This window comes from Echinops telfairi, unplaced genomic scaffold, assembly GCF_000313985.2.
Source record: "Echinops telfairi isolate 266 unplaced genomic scaffold, ASM31398v2 ScPeMD7_18;HRSCAF=68, whole genome shotgun sequence".
Classification (NCBI taxonomy): Eukaryota; Metazoa; Chordata; class Mammalia; order Afrosoricida; family Tenrecidae; genus Echinops; species Echinops telfairi.
In genome coordinates this window covers 45,793,099-45,814,446 of record NW_022103915.1, presented here as the reverse complement: position 1 = coordinate 45,814,446, position 21,348 = coordinate 45,793,099, and the positions used below count along the sequence as shown (strand labels likewise).

The 21,348-nt window shown below is 37.2% G+C and overlaps 1 protein-coding gene across 1 annotated transcript in view; it reads right to left on the bottom strand.

The window, feature by feature from the left end:
* The window catches only part of CUNH14orf39 (chromosome unknown C14orf39 homolog), a 56,581-nt gene extending 37,498 nt beyond the window's left edge, over positions 1–19,083 (bottom strand). Inside the window, exons 1-8 of the mRNA XM_004698628.1 lie at positions 19,035–19,083; positions 18,883–18,939; positions 17,884–18,010; positions 14,124–14,213; positions 7,681–7,868; positions 7,539–7,581; positions 4,881–5,001; positions 633–724 (exon numbers count right to left, since the gene is read on the bottom strand). Coding sequence (XP_004698685.1) covers positions 633–724; positions 4,881–5,001; positions 7,539–7,581; positions 7,681–7,868; positions 14,124–14,213; positions 17,884–18,010; positions 18,883–18,939; positions 19,035–19,083 — 767 coding nt within the window. The remainder of the gene's footprint in view (positions 1–632; positions 725–4,880; positions 5,002–7,538; positions 7,582–7,680; positions 7,869–14,123; positions 14,214–17,883; positions 18,011–18,882; positions 18,940–19,034) is intronic.
* Positions 19,084–21,348: the final 2,265 nt, after the last annotated feature.

The window sequence follows — 21,348 nt, the reverse complement described above, 5'->3', positions numbered from 1 at the left end:
AGGGGTTTAAGTGGAGAGAAAATGTTTTGAGAATGATGTACAAATACGCTTTACACAATTGATGTGTGTATGGATTGTGATAAAAGTTGTATGAGCCCCTAATAAAATGATTTTTTTTAAAAGATAAAGATCATAAAAAAAATGAAGAACAGCCAAAGGTATAATCTATTAGGATAAAAGGCAAGGACATATACGAAGTCACAGATTCAGTAGCAACCTGTAGTTCATCCTTACTCTCTATGGCAAAGGAAAATTGGTCAAAATGGTAACAGGATGATAAAAAGGTTAATATACTGCAACTTCCACCAACTGAGTCTTTTACTCTGGTTATTGACACATCCTGAAAAACTGGAGGAAATGTACAACTGACAGGTTATTGAAAACAGATATGCTACTGTTTCCCTGTTTCTCTCCATATACTATCCTTGACTTTAAACAACAAACAGTGTTAAGTATTGGGTCACAGTATTTGAAGGTATAAGTTAAAATTATTCATAAGAAACTAGAAAATACCCTGCACAAACATATTCTTATACACTGTGTATATTAATGGCTTGGGATAGAATATGAAATCAAGCTTTTGGGTTCAGAGTGTTTGCTCATATAAAATTCAACATAAATTTTACTTAGACCTTTCTTTCAAATCCTTTCTCTTTTCTGTAATAGTACTCTTTTCTTCCATAGTTTCTGAAAGTTTCTTAGCTTCATAAAGTTTTATAATCTGCTAAAGAGAAAAATGAACAAAAAACCCCAAAATAATTATCTACAAAGTATTAACAAACATGTTTTATCTTAATTGATAATTCTTTCCCTATATCAGATTAATACTTTATAGCATTTGCCACCTTTCATTTAAAATTGCTAAAACAGAAAATTAACAATAAATCACGATTATCCCTTTTACTTTTCTTTACATTTCTCATAGCACGCTTATATTTCAATGAACTTCTATCTTCTCTTTAAAAGAGGAAAATTGGATGTAGACTTTTATTTCTTACGTAAGCACTCAGTTACCATATTTTTAAATAGCATCTACTTCTTACTGCTATCAGAATATTACTATCTTACAATATCATACCTATGAATAGTAAATATATAATCTTTAAAAATGTTCTCATTTTTTAAGAAATTACTGTATATACTCGAGTATAAGCCGACCCAAATATCCGACAAGGCACCTAATTTTAGCACAAAAACTGCATAAAAAATGTGCTACAAAACTCGGCTTATACTCAAGTATATACAGTATATTACTTTCTTACAATTGGAAAAGGGCTTTTATGGTTCTCCTATCAGTGTGAATGAAAGCCCATAAAATTTGATGAATTATATTAATGATGTAGTTACGAAAATATCATGCAACCATACTAAAGGCTTAACTAGTTCTAGTGTAGTTCTATGAAAGTTATGAAGTCATAAGCTTATGAAAATAAATTCTTTAAACAATTTGCCCTGTGCACCCTTTTTGAGAAGGCTTTTATAGCTTTCCTTTTCAATGACTTCTGAGTGCCTAGAATTAAGCTATATCTTCTTTACTCACATTGTTTCTTCAGTTCCCAAAGAAAATTTAACTATTCCCCCAAATTCAAAGAGTTTAATATATTTAGTGGCTAGAACACATTTTGGCTTCAAAGACACTGAGTCAAATATATTATAACTATTATAAATATATTATAACTTCTCTTAGAAATATACTTATTTTAAAAAATACATTTTTCAGGATTAAATAATTTTACCAGTAATTTATAATTAAATTTATTATTTTTACTCAAGAGAATACTGGACCTATATTTTAAAATCAGTCTGTGTGTGTGGCGGGGGTGGGGGTGGAATGAATTAAACTGTTTCCAAGCATACAACTTTTTTACAGTAATTATAATAACTAGCTGTGAAATCCTACCCTTAGTGCAATTTTTCCATCATTTAAATTTTCCTTTTCCCACTCTCTCCTATCCCTGGTAATCAATAATAAACTCTGCTCTCTATACATTCATCTGTTTTGGTCTTTTAGGATGTCAGATCATTTATCTGTTCTCTTGTGATTGACTTATTTTGCTCAGCATGTCTTCAAGTTCCATTCCTAATGTAGCAGGTTGCTCCTGCTTGCTGAGTAACACTCCACTGTATCTGTCTAGCTTTTGCGTATCCCTTCATCTGTTGATAGGCATTTAGGTTGTTTCTACTTTTGGCTACTGTGAAAAGTACTTCAGTAAACACTGTTATACAAGTTTTTCTTTCAATCTCTGCTTTCTAGTCTTTTGGACTTCTTCTACTTATGAAATTCTTAAACCTCTGCTCTACAGGAGAAAAATGAGGGTGTCTGCTCCCATGTAGATTTACATATAGCCTAGGAACCCTATGGAGCATTTCTTCTCCATGAAGTTCACCATGAATCAACCAGTTGGCAGTAGGTAGATGATGAGGGCAGTTCTATTTTTGTTTTTTGAGGAACCTCCATACTGTTTCCCACAATAGTTGTATCATTTTGCATTCCCACTAGCTATGTGATAAGGGCTCCAATTTCCCCCATGCCTTTACTAATGTTTTCTTCTGAGTGGATAATTAAATGGTATTTGTTTACATTTTTCCTTGTATCTGACAGTTAAAGCTAGGTATCTTTACATGTATATGGTAAATCCATATTCAAGTCCTTTGCCCATTTTATAATTGGGTCATTTGGCTTTGTTGTCAAAGTTTTATATATATTTTTATTATTAGATCCTTGTCAGATATTCTGAATGTGTAATATTTTTCCAGTCAGTAGCTTGCCTTTTCACTTTTTTGGTAAGGTTTTTTGATAAACAAGTTTTTTGTTTTCCTGCTTTTGATCTTGTATTAAATAATCTATTGTTAAAAGTGAGGCTTTGTAATGTTATCCCTGTTTTTTTCCTTCTATAAACTTTATGGATTTAGTTTGAATATTTAGGTCCTTAATCCACGTTGAATTTTTTTTTTGTCTGCTGGGAGGCATAAGTCCTGATTCATTTTTCAGGTGGAAACTCAATTTCCCCACCACCATTAGGAAATACTTGTATTCCCATTGAATGGACTGAGCACACTTGTCAGAAATCACCTTGTCAAAGACAAGCACTCAGAAATAAATTCTCACAACTGTATTTTATTGGTCTGTGGATTTATTGTTATTCCAGTACCAGGCTATTTTGATTACTGTAGCTGTGTTATTATTGTTTTTAGGTGCCAAGAGACCCTATACCCCATCCTCACAATTGTTATGCTAGAAACCCTTCTTTGCAGCTACTGGGCTCATCTCATTGAGGGTCTTCCCATTTTTTTGCTGATCCTCTAACTTTGCCAAATATTATGTCCGTCCTTGTCCAGGGACTGATCTCTCTTAATAACATGTCCAAAGCGTGCATAAGATAAAGTCTTACCATCCATGCTTCTAAGGAGCATTCTGTCTGTACTTGTTACAAGACAGTACAAGAAACAGATTTGTTTCTTCTGGCAGTTCACAGTAATTTTTGTTTTTTAATTGGGGGTTAATACATATATAATTCCATAATTCAGTCACAGTACTTTTAACATTTTCACCAACACCATAGCTCAAATGCATCAATGCTCCAATCAGCCTTATAGTCCAACTTTCACTGGCACATGAGGTGACTGAAATTACCATGGCTTGGTTCAGGCGCACTTTAGTCTTTAGAGACATCCTTGCTCTTCAACACCTTGAAGGGTTGTGTGGAGCATATCTGCCCAGTGCAATACATCATTTCACTTCTTGATTGCTGCTTACAAGAGTATTTATTGTGGAGCCAAGCAAAATGAAATCCTTGACAACTTCAATATTTGTCCATTTATCATGATGTTTTATATTAATCCAATTATGAGGATTTTTGTTTTCTTAACGTTGAGTTGCACCCATACTGAAGGTTATAGTCTGACTTTCATCAAATGCTTCAAGCCCTCTGCCTTCAGTAAGCAAGGTTAGTTTTCCACTTTTTTTTAAATAAGTAGGGAGCAAATGGATATTTCAGGATGAAACAACTAGCCTTGTAGATATGTAGCATATTCTGAAATCAGGAAGAGTAAGTCCTACTTTATTCTTCTCTTTCAACACTGCTTTAGTTATTCAAGGTCTCTTGCCATTCCATATAAAGTTGAGGATTGCGGTTTTATTTCTGTTAAGAAAGCTGTTTGAATTTTGATCAGGATTGTGTTAATCTATAGGCTTCTCTAGATAGTATTGATATCTTAATACTAAGCCTTACAATCCAGAAAAATGAAACATATTTCATTTAAATCTTCTTTAATCTCTTTCAGTAGTATTTTATAGTTTTTCTGTATAAGTCCTTTACTTCCTTAAGATTTTTTCCTAGGTATTTTCATTCTCTTAGATAGTATTATAAATAGTATTGTTTCCCTAATTTCCCTCTCAGATTTCTCATCAATAGTATATAGAAATTCAACTGATTTGTTTGTTGACCTAGTAGCCTGAAAATTTGCTAAACTCTTCTGTACTCCCAAGAGACATTTTCTTGTGGACTCTTTGGCAGGGGGGAAACTAGTCTTTGAATTGAATTGCTTACGTAGTATCAGGTGTGCCTAACTACAGATTTTAGTTTTAAATGCAAATTTTTAGTTTTAAAGACACATTTAATGTTTATCTACCAAATAGAAATTCAACTTAAAACTAAAATGTCACACAGGTTTTCATCAACATTCAACTCTAACAGAATCATTCTTTTAATATTGTTTTAACCATGTTTCTAAATTTAAATGATCCTTTTAAATTAAGTTTAATATTTAAAGTTTTATTTTAAACCTTTTTCAATCTTTAAGCTCTCTTGAAAATAGTTCTAAGGTTACTCTTACCCATTAAACTTACACATACATTACAAACATAATAAAATACATACCTGGTTTAAGTAATTAACTTCTATTTCCATTTCATCTACTTCTGTTTTCATTCCGGATGAACTTTTGCTAAAATTACTAGCAAGTTTAAGAAGTTCTTGTGTTTTCTTTCTCGTATTAACCCTTTTATGTTAAGGAACTATGTCTTGCAAGTAGGTATTATATTTATATGTATACTATTTCAAAAATATTATAAAAAATAATTGGTATGCTTCTATATGAGTAATAGCAATATTAATAATCACTAGAAGCAGAAGCAAGATTAATATAAATATTGGACAGGCTGATAATTTATTATTTATCAATGTTACATATTGAGCTTAAAATTAACATTTAATAAAAAATATTTGTTAGGACTTTTTTTCCAGTTAAATATTTCCACGGGATATTTTGTTTTGTTACCCAAGATGATGTTATTTATGGTAACTGATAATACATAATTAATTTGTATTTAAACTTAACTCCTTATATTTTCATTACTTATTAGTTCAAAACTGTTAAAAAGTCGCCCAACAAATGCAGTGAAGAAAGCTGATGGTGCCCAGCTGTCAAAATATATAGAATCTGGGGTCCCACAGGCTGGAAGATACACTAGGGGCCATCTAACTGAGAAACAACAAAGCCCACATGCAAGAAGTACACCAGCCCGTGAGATGACAAGACGTCGAAGGGATCAGGTATCAGGCATGAAAGACAAAAAAAAAAAAATCATAGCCTTGTGAATGAGGGGGAGTGCAGGGTGGGGACCCAGGGCCCATCTGGGAGAAATTGGACATCCTCTTGCAGAAGGGCTTCAGGAAGGAGACGAGCCAATCAGAGTGCAGTGTAGCAACGATGAAATACACAATTTTCCTCTAGTTCTTAAATGCTTCCTCCCCCCACCCACTATCATGATCCCAATTCTACCTTACATATCCGGCTGGGCCAGAGGATGTACACTGGCACAGATAGGAACTGGAAATACAGGGAATCCAGGACAGATGAACCCCTCAGGACCAGTGGAGTGAGTGGCGATATCGGGAGGGTGGAGGGAAGGTGAGGGAGAAAGGGGGAACAGATGACAAAGTCTACATATAACCTCCTCCCTGGGGGACGGAGAGCGGAAAAGTGGGTGAGGGAGACATCGGATGGTGTAAGATATGATAAAACAATAATAATTTATAAATTATCAAGAGTTCAGGGGGAAGGGGGAGGGAGGGCAAAAAATGAGGAGCTGACACCAAGGGCTCAAGTAGAAAGCAGGTGTTGTGAGAATGATGATGGCAACATATGTACTAATGTGCTGGACACAAATGATGTATGTACGGACTGTGAAGAGTTGTATGAGCCCCTAATAAAATGATTTTTTAAAGAGTCGCCTAATTTCCCCTTTCTTGCTCTATAAAATTTATAAGTGCATCCTGTGAAACTAAGAAGATCGCTAAATCTTCCATTTGGATTTCTGCTTGACCCAGACTTACGTCAAATTTCAAGGAGAAAATTTCTTAGTTATTAACAGACACAATGCATAGCTTTAGTTAATATAATTTCTTAAATTACTCTACAATCTATTTAGAGGAATTAAGAAATGATAGGTCTAATGGCAGTGATCAAAAACTTCAAAGAAAGTTTGTCAGACCTTTTCTACGTGCCTTAAAATATTATTTACATGCTAGAAAATAAGATTTCAAGTGAATATGCTTTCATAACACTGTTTTTATCAAAATTCTTAAGTTTTAAATAAAGATATATATATTTGTTTTGGGGATACATATATAAATTTTATTCTTCAATCTATCCTATCTCCATTCATTTTTTCCTGTTTATCATATAAGCTTACATCTCATCCTATGTCATCCCCTCTCACGTCCCACTCCCTAAACCCCTGTGGTACTACCAACCTTTGCCCAGCCCCACCAAGAAATTAAGCACAGGTAGGTAGCTAATGGACATCTCATGAAAGAATTGAGTAAGATCAGCATAAGGGTGAACAAGCAGTACAAGAATTAGAAGAATGACCTAGGATAAAACTGACAGGCAACATGGGCAAACTACAAGAATAAAGAAGGTTTAGGACAAAACCATATATTTATAATTGTGTAAGGAAGCATATGAAGACAGGCAGAAGTTGGAAGAAGATTAAGGTGCTGAATTCATTGTAAGAAGATATATGTAGCAAAATAAGCAAGACATAAACCAATTAACAGTTACTTAAGCATCTATTAAAATGCAACTGTATTAGATTATTTCTTTGTATGTCATTCTACTCTACTAAACTGTGAACTCCTTGGAAGAAAGCTTTGTATCTTTTTTGTGATTCCCTAGCACAAGGTAGGTTCTACGGGTTAATTAAAAATTGTAACTCATCTCCTTACCATCTTCCAACCTACTAAGTAATAATTTATTTAATTGAAACTCATTCTTTGATTAAGACAGAGCAAGATATTTCAAGTAAGACATCATTAAAAGACTGATATATGTACCACTTTATCTTCATCAGATTGTTTGCACTGATCACATGGACATGTATGACAACAAGTCCCAATGGCCTTGAAAGTAAACTCAAATTTAAATTAAACCAAACAAACCCATGTGGTTCTTATAAGGGAAAACTAAAATATAAATAGAGAAATAATACTTATCTAATTAAAAACTATAAGTAGAAATACAATTACGGATACATATGTAATGTCCATTTAGAAAGTGATGGAAAGGGAGCAGGAACTGAAAAACAAAAAAACACATTTTGACGGATTTACATACTATATTGTTTTCATTACAAATATGCCATCATTAAAACAATATATTTTAAAACATTAGTACCTAAAAATTCCATAAAAATAGTTTCATTATGTTCTAGTTGTTCAGAGCATGCCAACAACCTGCTTTTAATTTCATCATGTTCTGTTTTCTTCTTATAATATTCATGTGAAAAGGGTGTTTCCGAATATTTTCGTTGATATTGTTTCAAGACATCTTTATACTGGCATATATAGCCCTGATACATTTTCCTGTTGAAATGAAAAGAAATTATAACTATATATAAGCAAAATTACATGTAAAATCAATGTAAATTTTCACTTAAATTTTAGTTAAAGTCAACTAAAATAAACATAAACCCAGAGACAAAATAAAACCCACTTCTACACAGTTGAGTCAGACTTATAGTGAACCTACAGCAGTCGAGTAGAACTGCTTCATTTGATTTCTGAGACTTTAAATCTGTTCGGGAGCAGAAGTCACATCTTTCTCCCACAGCACAGTGCTTAACCCATTTTGCCACTAAGCTCCTTAAGCACGAAAAGCAAATAAAATATCTACTTACTCTGTTTCCCCCAATACTATTTGCAATTCAAACTTTCCATAACTCTACTGTATTTCTTTTTCTCCACTAAAATATTCAATATTCATTCTTAATCCTCTTGAATATAACTTCCACACTCAAGATTCTAACAAAACTCCCTTTTCTCAAAATTATCAATGATCTAACTTGTCCACTTCAAATTATCTCTTTTTAGTATTCATCCTAGTAGACACTACAGAATCTTGTTCTTTTGATCATTTATTTTCCCTTAAACCTCTATCCTTCTTGGGTTCGAAGCCTCTTTTCTACCCACTTCACTATTGCGATGCCTATGACTTTTTAATCTCCTTTAGTGGTTATGTGGTGGGCTGAAACTTGCATGGTCTGCACTTTGAAACCACCAGCAGCCCCACAAGGAGAAAGACTAGACTTTACACTTCCATAAAGAGTTACCATCTCAGAAACCCAGAGGGTCACTATGAGTGAGAGGGAAGAAATTATCACATGAATTCATATTTTATGTTGTATCTCTCTATAATTACAATTAGTCATGCATACCCCAAAACTATTTTATGAAGAAAAAACATTGTTAGAAGGAGCTCTTCCAGTTCATCTCAGGTAAAGGTAAGATGGTCACCTGTGCAGGCACAAGTCTTGAGTCAGACAGTTAATTCTACATCAAATAAGTCCCTCTCTCCTAACCTGTGCTTGATTTGTAACAGAGGTCAACAAATTATAGTCCAGAGACCAAATAAGCCTGCCTCCTCTTTTTGTATAGCCCACAAACTAAAAATAACTTTTACATTATTTTTGAAATGATTGGTGTGTGGGAAACTAAATAAAGACTATTTCAGGATACATTAAAATTACACAAAACTAGGATTGCAGTGTCCATAAAGTTTTATTGGAACACAGTTCACGGATTTCCATACTGTTAACTATTATTAATATTCCGTATAATTAATTGTTTAATATTAATTAATGTTTAATTATAAATTATTTTATATTCCATATTATTTGTTGTTATTATTTCCGTTCACTATTCCATAGTGCCTTGGTGAATAACTATGGAAAAGTAGAAGAAACTAGCGGGTGCCTCTACTTCTTTCATTGTCTATGACAATAAAAAATGGACTTTCTTTTATGAATGCTTGATATTGAGTCAATTCAATCAACCTACGTGACTGGTTTAGGAAATACGTAGATAGCTGTTTTCACTTTAATATTTCTGGCTAGCTCAGAGAAATCAGTCATAACAAACACTATCAGAGAGTTGCCTATTTGGACTGGAAAGTTGCCTATTTAGACTAGTTTGCTTCCTTCCTTTAAAACATTTTATTGTATTTTAGTGAAAGTTTACACAGCAGATGTTTCCATTCCATAATTCATCCATATATTGTTCTGTGGTATTGGTTGTAATCTCTACAACATATCAGCATCCTCCCCATTTCCACCCTCGGTTCCCTGATACCAGTCTTCCAATTGTCCTGTCTCTCCTTCCTCATACTTACTTTTGGGCAAATGTTACTCGTTCAGACTCTTATAAACCAAACTCACTGTTATTGAGTGGATGTCTACTGTGTAGAACAGAGTAGAATTGCCTCTGTGAGTTTGCAAAGACCGTAACTCTTTACAAGAGTAAAAGGCCCCAGCTTTCTTCCTGAGAGTAGCTGGTAGTTTCGAACTACTGACTCTGAAGTTAGCAGCTTAGTACATAGCCACTATGCCATGAAGCACTTTTAGTCTCACATAGTTGGGTTTTAAAAAAAAACAAACCTTTCCTCATAGGTTTTATTGCTTATTTTATAAGGTGGTCTATTATTTGGTCAAGAGGTAGCCTCTGGGGGTGACTTCAGTTCCACATTAGAAGAGTGACTTAAGGTAAATAGTCTTGGGGTTCATCCTGGATTGATTTGTTTTAGTGCCAAACTGAATCATTTTTCAGAATTAACATTTTATAGACAACACAATTTACAAAATGTTGACACACTGTGATAAATAACTAATGTCACCAAATAATTTATGCATAAAAATTATGAGATATTAACTAGTTGTATAATTGAAGCAAACACTTAATATAATTCTAAATCCTAACATTAACTCTAGATGTAACCATAGCCATAAATCATAACCCTAACACTCAAAAAAATGGTTTATAGACATGGCCTGCATTGAGAGATGTCATAAGAAGCAGTGTTATGTGTATGTGTGTGTGTGTAGTGGTTATTCTGAGGAGGCCACTCAAGATATTTACCACAATATTGCAGTTTCTCCTTCATTAAAACCCATGGGAGAAACTTCTCTCAAGCCATAAGGGGGAAAAACTCTGCTTACCATAAGCCAGGTGAGCTGATTTTAAAGGAATACTCTGAATTCCAAACTGATCACATCCTCATAATACTTTGACTATTAGGGATTTCAAAGCTTAATTTGTATCTATATCCAACAACTGTGCAGGATCATATAACATAACATTATGGTTCTTACTTGACCAAAGGATTCATCTAGTGTCCTTACTTTCCTGAAGTTCTGACTTTTGGGAGTTTTTTGTTAATATTATGATATTTTAAGTATCTATACACACATGTCATCTTAAATCCTTTTTGGAATAAAGCAGGGTCAATAAATAGCCAAGTAACAGGCCCCTTTACTGGTTCTACCCTCTGACTACCAGTTGGATGACCAAGCTTCACCTTATGCTCCATATATTTCTCTGTGCTCTATATATTTCTCTGGGGAATCTCATCAATTTCCATGATTTAAAAATACAAAGTAATTCAAATCTTTAACCTTTATCTTCTCTTAAAGAATACTGCATTCTATATTTGTGTTTATATAATTAAGATAAAATAGATGCAGCTTTTGTCCAACTGTGTTAAAAGATAAAAAAAATTTTAAACAAATAAAATTAAAATTTTAATTTTCTTTATTAGTTATAAACTTTTATATTATAGTGTTCAAATTCCCTTATTTTACTTTTTCATTATATTCACTAACTATATTTAGTCTCCAAGACCAAGACCATGTGATTATACACATAATAAAATAATCCCACATAATTTAGGCCTTCTCCATTACATATAACCACCTCATTAAGTCAGCAAAGTCTCATAAACCAAAATTTGATGTAAAAAACCTTTAGACACTTATCTCGCAATAAATGGGTAGAAACATAGGTAGTTGGAGGGAGGGCAGACCACACCAGGGAGGTACATGTGAGTCCAACATAAAGAAGGGGAAATGGGGAAGGAAGAGGGAGAATCGGGGTGGGGATAAACTGAGATGATGACATGGGTGGAACAGGGCACTAACCCACCCAGGGGGAGCGTATTCGTTGTATCCCCACAGAACTGGAATGTGCATACAGACCCCAGCATTACGCACCAAACCAGGAGGGCAATGTAACGCGTGGAAGATTCCATAAAAAGACTGGACTATGTGCCCGGCCCCAACCAGAATCAGCCTGACCCCCACCATGGAAGGGAGTGCCACAGAAAATGAAAATAGACCATCTGGTGAGGGAAAGGAACCCACCTACAATACCCAGAAGGAAGCTGAAGCAAATGAAGGGGGAGGAAGGGAGTGGAGTACACCATGGCCCACCAAGCTCAGAGGGCAATAGCCCTGCTCGAGCGGCTAATGCACAGAGAAGACCATATGGCTGGCCCCACTGCAAGATGCAACATCCTGCACTGACCCATGGCCTTACATGGGGCAGCACTGGAGACACAGTGTGGGATGTGTGACCAAACTGACCCCACCACACTGAGGCAAAACACTAAAGGCGTGCAATAGAATGGCGGGGAGAGCAGAACAAGGAAGTCAGGCTTTGGGGCCAGGGCATGGCATCCCATCACTCATCTGGAAAACACTCCTAAAGGTCAACAAACAGACCTTGAATTATTAACAGGCTTTTCTTTCGTTTTTTCTTGTTTTAGATTTTTTACGTCAGTGGCTTTTTGTTTGTTAGTTTGTTGTTGTTGCTGCCGTAGCCTTGTTTTTATGTGTCACTTTGGTGCTGTCAAGGCCATCCACAATTTGATGTGCATATTATTATCTTTCAGGTCTATCTAGATAAGATAGGCTGGATAAACAATGTGGAGAAGAAAACAAGGGACCGGAAGGATCCAGGGGGAGTGGGAGGTGGGGGAAGAGAAGTGTTAACCAACCCAGGGACAAGGGAACAAGGAGTGATTCAAAACCAGTGGCAAGGAGGGGATGGGAGGACTGGTAGGGAGTGATCAAGGGCGATGTAACCAAGAGGAATTACTGAAACCCAAATGAAGGCTGAGCATGGCACTGGGACAAGAGGAAAGAAGGAAATAGAGGAAAGAAATAGGAGGCAAAGGGCATACATAGAGGCCTAAATACAGGCATGTACATATGTAAATATATTTATGAGTATGGGGAAAATAGATCTATGTGCATATATTTATAGGTTTAGTAGTAGGGTAGCAGATGGACATTGGGCCTCCACTCACATACTCCCTCAATACAAGAACACTTTGCTCAACTAAATGGTCATTCCATGATGCTCACCTTCCCGACATGCTCGCTGAAGACAAACGTATGCATAAGCAAATGTGGTGAAGAAAGGTGATGGTGCTCAGCTACCCAAAGATATAGCATCTAGGGTCTTAAAGGCCTGAAGGTAAATAAGCAGCCATCTAGCTCGGAAGCAACAAAGCCCACAGGGAAGAAGCACACCAGCTTGTGTGATCACGAGGTGTTGAAGGGATCAGGTAGCAGACACCAAAGAACAAACAACATCATTGTGTGCTCGCCTTCCCCATATAAAAGCTGAAGACAAATGTGTGCTGAAGTAAATGTGATGAAGGCTGATGGTGCCTGGCTATCGAGAGATATAGCGTCTGGGATCTCAAAGGCCTGAAGGTAAACAAGCGGCCACCTAGCCCAGAAGCAACAAAGCCCGCATGGAAGCAGCACACTAGCCTGTGTGATCATGAGGGGTAGAAGTGACCAGGTATCAAGCACCAAAGAACAACAAATCATATCATCATGAATGAGGGGGAGTGCGGGATGGGGACCCAATGCCCATCTGTAGACAACTGGACATCCCTTCCAGAGGCGTAGTAGGGAGATGAGTCACTCAGGGTGCAGTGTAGCATCAATGAAACACAACTTTCCGCTAGTTCTTAAATGCTTCCTCCCCCCCCCCCCATATCATGATCCCAATTCTACCATACACACCTGGTTAGCCCAGAGGATGTACAGTGATGCAGATAGGAATTGGAAACACAGGGAAACCAGGACAGATGAACCCCTCTCAGTGGTGAGAGTGGTGATACCGGGAGGGGGGAGGGAAAGGGGGATGGAAAGGGGGCACCAATTACAAGAATCTACATATAACCTCCTCCCTGGGGTACAGACAACAGAAAAGTGGGTGAGGGGAGACATCGGGCAGTGTAAGATATGATAAAATAATAATTTATAAATTATCAAGGGTGCATGAGGAAGCGGGGAGGGAGGAGGTTAAAAAAAAAAAAAGCTGATTCCAAGAGCCCAAGCGGAAAGCATATGTTTTGAGAATGATGAGGGCAATGAATGTGTAAGTGTGCTTTACACAATTGACGTATGTATGGATCGTGATGAGATGTATGAGCCCCAATAAAATGATTTTTAAAAATCAATATACAAAATGTGTAATAAACATTCTATAGATTCCCCTCAGATGTTTGCTCAATCATAAAGCCCATTACCAGAAGCACTTTGTTTTCACTGCTAACAAACTTTTATATATGAGAATACATCTAAATATAGCAAGGGTTAGAGAGAGCTTTCCAACAATAAGTAAACCTCAAATGGCACAGAGTTCATATACTTCGTATACTTTTTAGTCCTCCCTTAGAATACTTTTTTTCAATAACATTCTGGCAAAGCATAATGTCCTTCTGACACTACAAATGGAATTGAAAAGTTTAAATTAAGGTGTATACTATACTTGTCTTTTTCAAGAGCTTCTCGATAAGCAGCAAACTGGTTCTTCATATAATCTTCATGTTTATGAAAAACATCACATGTTGGCTTCCAGCTACAGAAAAAATCATATTTAAAAATAAGCATCTTAAATGATAAACAAATTGACAAAGATTAATTTTAAGTTAACATAATTATTTAAAATAGGATCATTCTCTTCCTGAAGGAACTTATATCAAGAAAAATATTCTCATTTCCCCTAACTACCACCATTCATGACTTATATGTATGCTCAAATATCCATTACTTTTTATATAAAACCTATTTTGAGAATCAAGACTACAGAAAGACCAGATGTGGCATGGCATTTTTAAGACACGTTCTGAAACACTCCAACATCATCATTTCTTCAAGCATTCAAAGAACTAGGGTAGAACTAAAGAGTGACTTTTATTACCCTCCCTCAAAACTAGAGATGATGCTAATATGAATTCTAAAATTAGATGAGAATACCAATGTTTTATTGCATGTCTTGAAAATACATTATTAATATAAAAAAATCTACAATTAGCATTCTCCATGGAAGCTTCCACTCTAAGTATTGCTCTGTTTCCTCTAGCTCAGTGGTTCTCAACCTTCCTAATGTCACCACCCTCCAATACAGTTCCTCATGTTGTGACTCCCCAACCATAAAATTATTTTCATTGCTACTTCATAACTGTAATTTTGCTAGTTATGAATCGGGCGACCCCTGTGACTCAAAGGGGTCGCGACCCACAGGTTGAAAACCGCTGCTCTAGATCTTTTTATTAATATTTTCTCTACCCCTTAGATTAAAAAACTATATATATCCACTATGAAAAAACAGGAGTATATAGGATAAATAAACTTTAATCTGTGCACTCAACATTTAATGATAATTATTATTAATAAATTGACTCGATTGTTTCCATTTTTAACATTGTCAAGACCATATTCACATATAATGTATCCTCCTTTATCACTTACATTTAACCTGTTTTTCCTTGTCACTAAGGACTCATTGTAAAAATTTTAAGACTGCACACTGTTCCATAACACAATCATTCCCTTATTTTTTATTGTGCTTAAAAAACCAGGTTTCTCTATCATAAGCATGACTTGTACTTGAAATATTTTTTAAATTTCTGTTCAATTTCTTAAAAAATATTCACCAGAAGGGAATTTTAACGTCAAAGATTGAAAAAGTAAAAAATGGGATTGCTGTAACTCATGGAAACCTCATAAAACACAAACATCAAAATGTGAAATGACTGCTTATTGCTATATACCTCTACCTAGGTATATACACTTCTGAAAGCAAAATTACCATCTGTAGCAGTTACATGTTGAGCTGTTAACTATGACGTCAGCAGTTTTAAACCAACAGTCACTCCACCGGGAAAAGATGAGGTTTTCTATTCTCATAAAGAGCTGCAGTCTCAGAAACCCACAGGGGCATCCCTACCCTGGTCCAATGGGGCCATTATGAATTAGAATTGCCTTGATGGCAGTGAGTTTGGAGTTTGGTAACCCTTCCCCAAAGAATCCTGCGCTCTTCAATTTATACTATCCTCAAAATAGCAATTCTGTTGTGTTTGAAGGACTAAGATGGTATTTCTTTTAAATCTTTTAGTTGAACAAAAATAAGTTGAAGGTACAAGATCAGGGCAGTAGGATAGATGAGGTAAGAAATTCTCACAGGACAGCCCTTGTGACACAAAAAGAATAAATATGTGAATTATCATGATGGGGAAAAAATAACCCAACATTTAACTTGGTTTCTCAACAATAGTTTTCAATTTTCTTTAAACATCTTCATAAGTCCCCATTATCACCACATCCTTAGAGAAAACCTATCAAAATGACTCCTTGGGAATGCAAAAAGCAATTTACCATAGCTTTGTGAGGTGACCTCTCTGCCTTGAATTAAGCTGGCCCAGCATATCCTTCAGAAGCTACTATTTTAATTGGATCTTATTTTTTACGGCACCCTACTAAACTAAGAAACCTTGGTAGTGTAGTGGGTTCCGTGTTAGGTTTCCAACCTCAAGGTCAGCAGTTAAAAACCAGTAGCCATTCATGGGAGAAGAGGTTTTCTATTCCTATAAGATTTACAGTCTCCAAAGTCCACATGGGTGGTCCTATAGGGTCAATATGAATTGGAATCAACTTGATGGCACTAAGTAAACTAGATTAAGGCAGTGCCTTACTAAGAGAACTGGTCTATAGCTACCCTTTGATGACAGAGGAATATTGAACCACGCTTTATTTGATTCAAGTCTGCACATATACAAATTGGAACCCTTAGAGCAATAGGTTTTGAGTTAACCACATATATGGATATATGCAGTAATGATGGTAAATGTTAAACTGTTAAGGCTGATTACCTAGGATGAGAAATGAGCAGTAAGAAGGGAAAAACTTTTTACTCCATTCATTTGTATATTGTTTTATATTATACTAGATATGTTACTTTTATCATCTTAAAAAAACGATAAAAAGAATGGCAGAATTCAATAGGCTTATTAAATTTTTAAATGATACTTTAAATAAATACGATTTTATAGTATTGTATTTAATATAGAGGCAATGGTCCACATAAAATTGAGTTTAGAAACCATGACATTTTATTTTTAAGTATTTGTAATATACAGTAGTAAGGTTCTATACACAGTAAGTTCTTTTTTCTTTAATTGTAGAAAATGTATATGTAACAAAACATTTGCTCATTTCAACATTTTTTTATAAATACTATTGGGAGCTCTTACTTCTCTTATCACAAACCATACATTCCTCCAATGTGTAAAGCACATATGCTGCCATCATCATTTTCAAAGCATTCTCTTCTCACTTGAGCCCCTGATATGAGCTCCCCATTTCTTCCCCCTCCCTCCCGGCCCACCCTACCTCACGAACTCTTGATAAATTATAGATTTTTTTTCCATATCTTACATCGTCTTCCATCACCCCTCACCCACTTTTCCGTTATTTGTCCCCCTGGGAGGGGGTTCTAGATTGACCCTTGCAGCGTGGTTATCTCTACTCTCCTTGTTGGCCCTGAGAGGTTTACCTATCCTGGATTCCCTGCGGTATGGGCTCTTATCTGTAGCAGTGTGCATACTCTGATATAATCCAATTTTGTAAAAGAGAATTGAGGTCATGATAGTGGGGTGAAGGAAACACCAAAGAACTAGAGGAAAGTTGTGTGTTTCATTGGTGCTATACTGCACCCTGACTGGCTCATCTCTGCCCTGTGACCCCTCATTTCAACATTCTTCACAAGTCTTTGTTTCAAAACATTTGTCTTGTAACATATATAACTACTAGAATACAGAGCTTGAAGCCATGCTGGAAGAATTCCTTTACATATTGAGTATTTTAACTTTTAAAAACTATTAATTTTAGGTTGGAGTCCCTTATGTAATAAAATTCTAAAAACTCAAAGATTAAAATTATTTTCAATTTACTTACATTTCTCTAATGAGAATCTTATATAAAGTCTGAATTAGTTTAAATTATATATTTAGATTCATTGGAACTGCACTAATGAGATCTTAAATCCCTTCCTCTAGTTTCCTTTTGAACCTTCCATAATTTTTTTCTATAGTGATATGAAACTGGGCGATTTAATACTGGATCCATTATTGTTCAGTAGAAAATACTAATTCAAAGCAATGTTATTTTTAACTACACACTCAGAAACCTTGAATAAAAGAAGCTTATGACAATTATTGAAAGTTCATTTATTTCTTTCAAATACTCACTTATTACAGTTCTCTTTGATGTCCTTACTATGCTTACAGTAATAAGCAATTTCTTCATCTGTTTTATTTATAATTTCATGTATCTTACAAATAGTTGCTTTGTTCTCTTTAATATCTTCAAGGCATTCTGGAAATCAGAAATGTTTATTTTCTTGAGAGAAATTACAAATTCAAAACAACAGTAGGGAAAAATGTTATGTTTCTATTTATGAAATTTGTGCCTATTTGCTATTAGATATACTTTCAACTCACGTAGGTAGCAGTGTGTAGGAGCAGCCCTAGAAGTACTGCTGGAGAAGTACAAGCGCGGCAGTTCAAACCACCAACCACTCCGCAGGAGGAAAGTGAAGCTATCTGCGCTCATAAAAGTGTACAACCTCAAAACCCTACAAAGTGGCACTTGAATCAGAATTGACTGGATAGCCATGGGCTTGGGGTTTTTTGTTTTTTTTTAAACATATAAAAAATTATATAATTACATAATAATATTAGAATAAATTCTTAATACTATGCATTTATCACTAAAAAATCCTACTTTTTTACAACTATTAAGAAATTAAGTTCCATGTTAGATTCTTAGACATGCTGTATTTATATAATTTGCCTTATCATTTCATTCATAATATTATTTCTAAGAATTATTATTCCCAGAACTGTGTCATCTACCAATCTTGGTTCCTAAATTTAGGTTATTATTTTTATTAAAAAGTTTACTCAGATATCTGAAATAGTCTGCATTGTGTAAGCATATTACACCTTTTCAACGGCACGTAAGACATCAATTTTGCTTAAAGCAAAATTCTCCAGCTCAAATAATTAAATGCTGAATATACAAATTTAAATTATCATTAAATTATGACTGTTTTGCCTTGGGGTAAATGGCTCAGTATTAATCAAAAAATTTATAATGCAAACCACAATTTACCCTTACAAGGACATTTGTATATTCATCCTCCACACCATTAAAAAATGCAAAAATTAAAATATATTTTGACTCACTATTAATTCGTTGATTCATATCTTCTTTAGTTCTTATAGCTTGATCATACTGGAAAACTAAAATAAGTATTTATGACTTCAACCATTAAAATACCTAATGATAGTACAAATAGCTACCCATACCCATTTCGTTATTTTCATTATATACCTACCGAATTCTAGTAAAAGTTTGTCCAAACTGACGAAGAGACTGTCACTCATCTTGATTACTAAGTTCAAAAACAAAGGATATCAATAAGGAAAGATTTTCTGAAAAGTTATGAGTAAGGTTACCACCTTTAATATAGCACTCGTCACAGAAAAAAATGTACAAAAACTGAACTTAAGAGAGCGACCCGGTCAACCTACAGCTACATTCCTAGCGTAATACCTTTTACAGCTTTGTTTTTAAACGTCCTGTAGTCAACGGACTCATGTCCCCCATGAGTGTCATGAGCAGCACTGCGCACCTTAGGATGTTCTCCCAAAGGAGACCACCAGGCCTCTGTGTGGGCTCCCACCTCCCACCGCATTCACTGCTCGCAACCCAGGGACAGCGCCTGGTGGACCACCGAATGGATTCGGACCCACGAGGAGCCTGCCAGGTAGGGTTTCCATGGAAACCACCAGCCTAGCCAGTCCCTTACCAGCCAGGGTCGGGGGAGGGGAGGGGGTTAATACCAACCCTTGTTAACACTAACCCACTACCCACGAGTCGGTGCCGACACAGGGCGACCCTATCAGGAGGGTACAACATCAGCCCCCAGGTCCCCCCGTGATGGAACTCTTTACAGGAGGAGAGCCCCGCCTTTCTCCCGCTGCGCAGCTAGGGGTGTCGAACTGTGGACCGAGCCGCCATGGAACCACTGCGTCCTCAGGGCTCCTCCGGCCCCAAGAGGGGCTGGTTGAACCCCACGGCCTGGCTGAAACTCGTGGGCGAGCGGGGAGGCCCTCTTTCCCTCTGCCGCGGGACGGGCTTGGGTTGGGGCCTACAGGCACTGGGGGTGCCCCAAACCATATTCCCCGTCGGGCCTGCGACGAAGGCCCCACGCGCCAAGTCGGCTCGCTCCACAGCCAGGCCAGCGCCACCTCACGCGGAGGGCATCACCCCCAGGGCGTTTCCCAGGGCTGCCCATGGGGGGGGGGGGGTCCGCATGTTAGGCTGCGCCCCACCCCCACCCCCGCCAAGAGTTACGGGCTCGGGAACGCAGCGGGGCAGTTCTACCCTGGCCCAGCGGGTCGCCAGGCGTCGGCCGGCCTCCACTCGACGACGGCAGTGGCTCAGGGTTTGAGTCAGTGCGTTGGCCAGGCGCCGCCGCAGGAAGCAGGGGGTTCCCGACCCAAGTTACCCGCGACTCCAAGGTCGCGCCCCCGCGTTTTCAGGGGGAAAGTCGCTCGTGGACTTACTTGCTCAGAGCCTTCTCACTCCCCTCACGCGAACAGAGCACGCCCCTCACGGCAGCCACGCGCCTCAAGGGCACGCCGCCCGACGTCGCGCTCGCCGCCCGACGTCACCCACAGTTCCGCGCGGCTGAGCGTGGAGCGTTGCCCAAGCCGCCCAAGGGGAAGCCCGGTGCAGAAGGCCCTTGGAGGGCCTCCCCAGGGCGTTTCCTGTAGGAGCCACGTCCCTTGAGACGCTGCTCAGTTTCCCATTCCGCCCACCTAAAGGGCCCTTGGGAGCCTGGAAGGGCGGAGTGCCTTGGATCCCTTGCTTTCCCTAGGGTCAAGGAAAGAGGCCTACCGCACACCCTCCCAGCCCCACCCGCGCCGGACCCCTGGAACCCTGGGTCCCTGCAGCTATCCCTCCTTCCTCCCGGGGCAAGGATCCAGCCGGGAACCACGCCAGAGGTGAATGCTTTTAAGGGGTGGCTAGGCACTCCCTCTCCTCTTGCCTTGAGAAAAGCGTTTTTGTTTTTTTTTACTATAAGGATTTTTTTTAATCGCTTTATTAGGGGCTCATACAACTCTTATCACAATCCATACATACACCAATTGTGTAAAGCACATTTGTACATTTGTGGATCTTCTCACCATATTTATGCAATCGGTATGCTGAGCATATCATCGAAGAAGCTGGATTATGTAAAAAATAAGGCATCAGGATTGGAGGAAACCTTATTAACATGTGAGGAGGACTTGGAGCACTTGCTGAAGATTGAGGATTCCAGCCTTCATTATGAATTACAACTCAATGTAAGGAGACCAAAATCCTCATAACTAGACCAATAGGTGACATCATGATAAGTGGACTCTTTCTCTGTTATGTAAATTGTCTTTCAATTCAGTCGTGTATAATCTAATTTATCACTGGGTTTTTTTTGTCCATAGCAGAACTTTTTTTAAAAAAAGTTTTATTAGGAGTTCATACAACTCTTATCACAATCCACACATACATCAATTGTGTAAAGCACATTTGTACATTCATTGCCCTCATCATTCTCAAAACATTTGCTCTCCACGTAAGCCCCTGGCATCAGGTCCTCATTT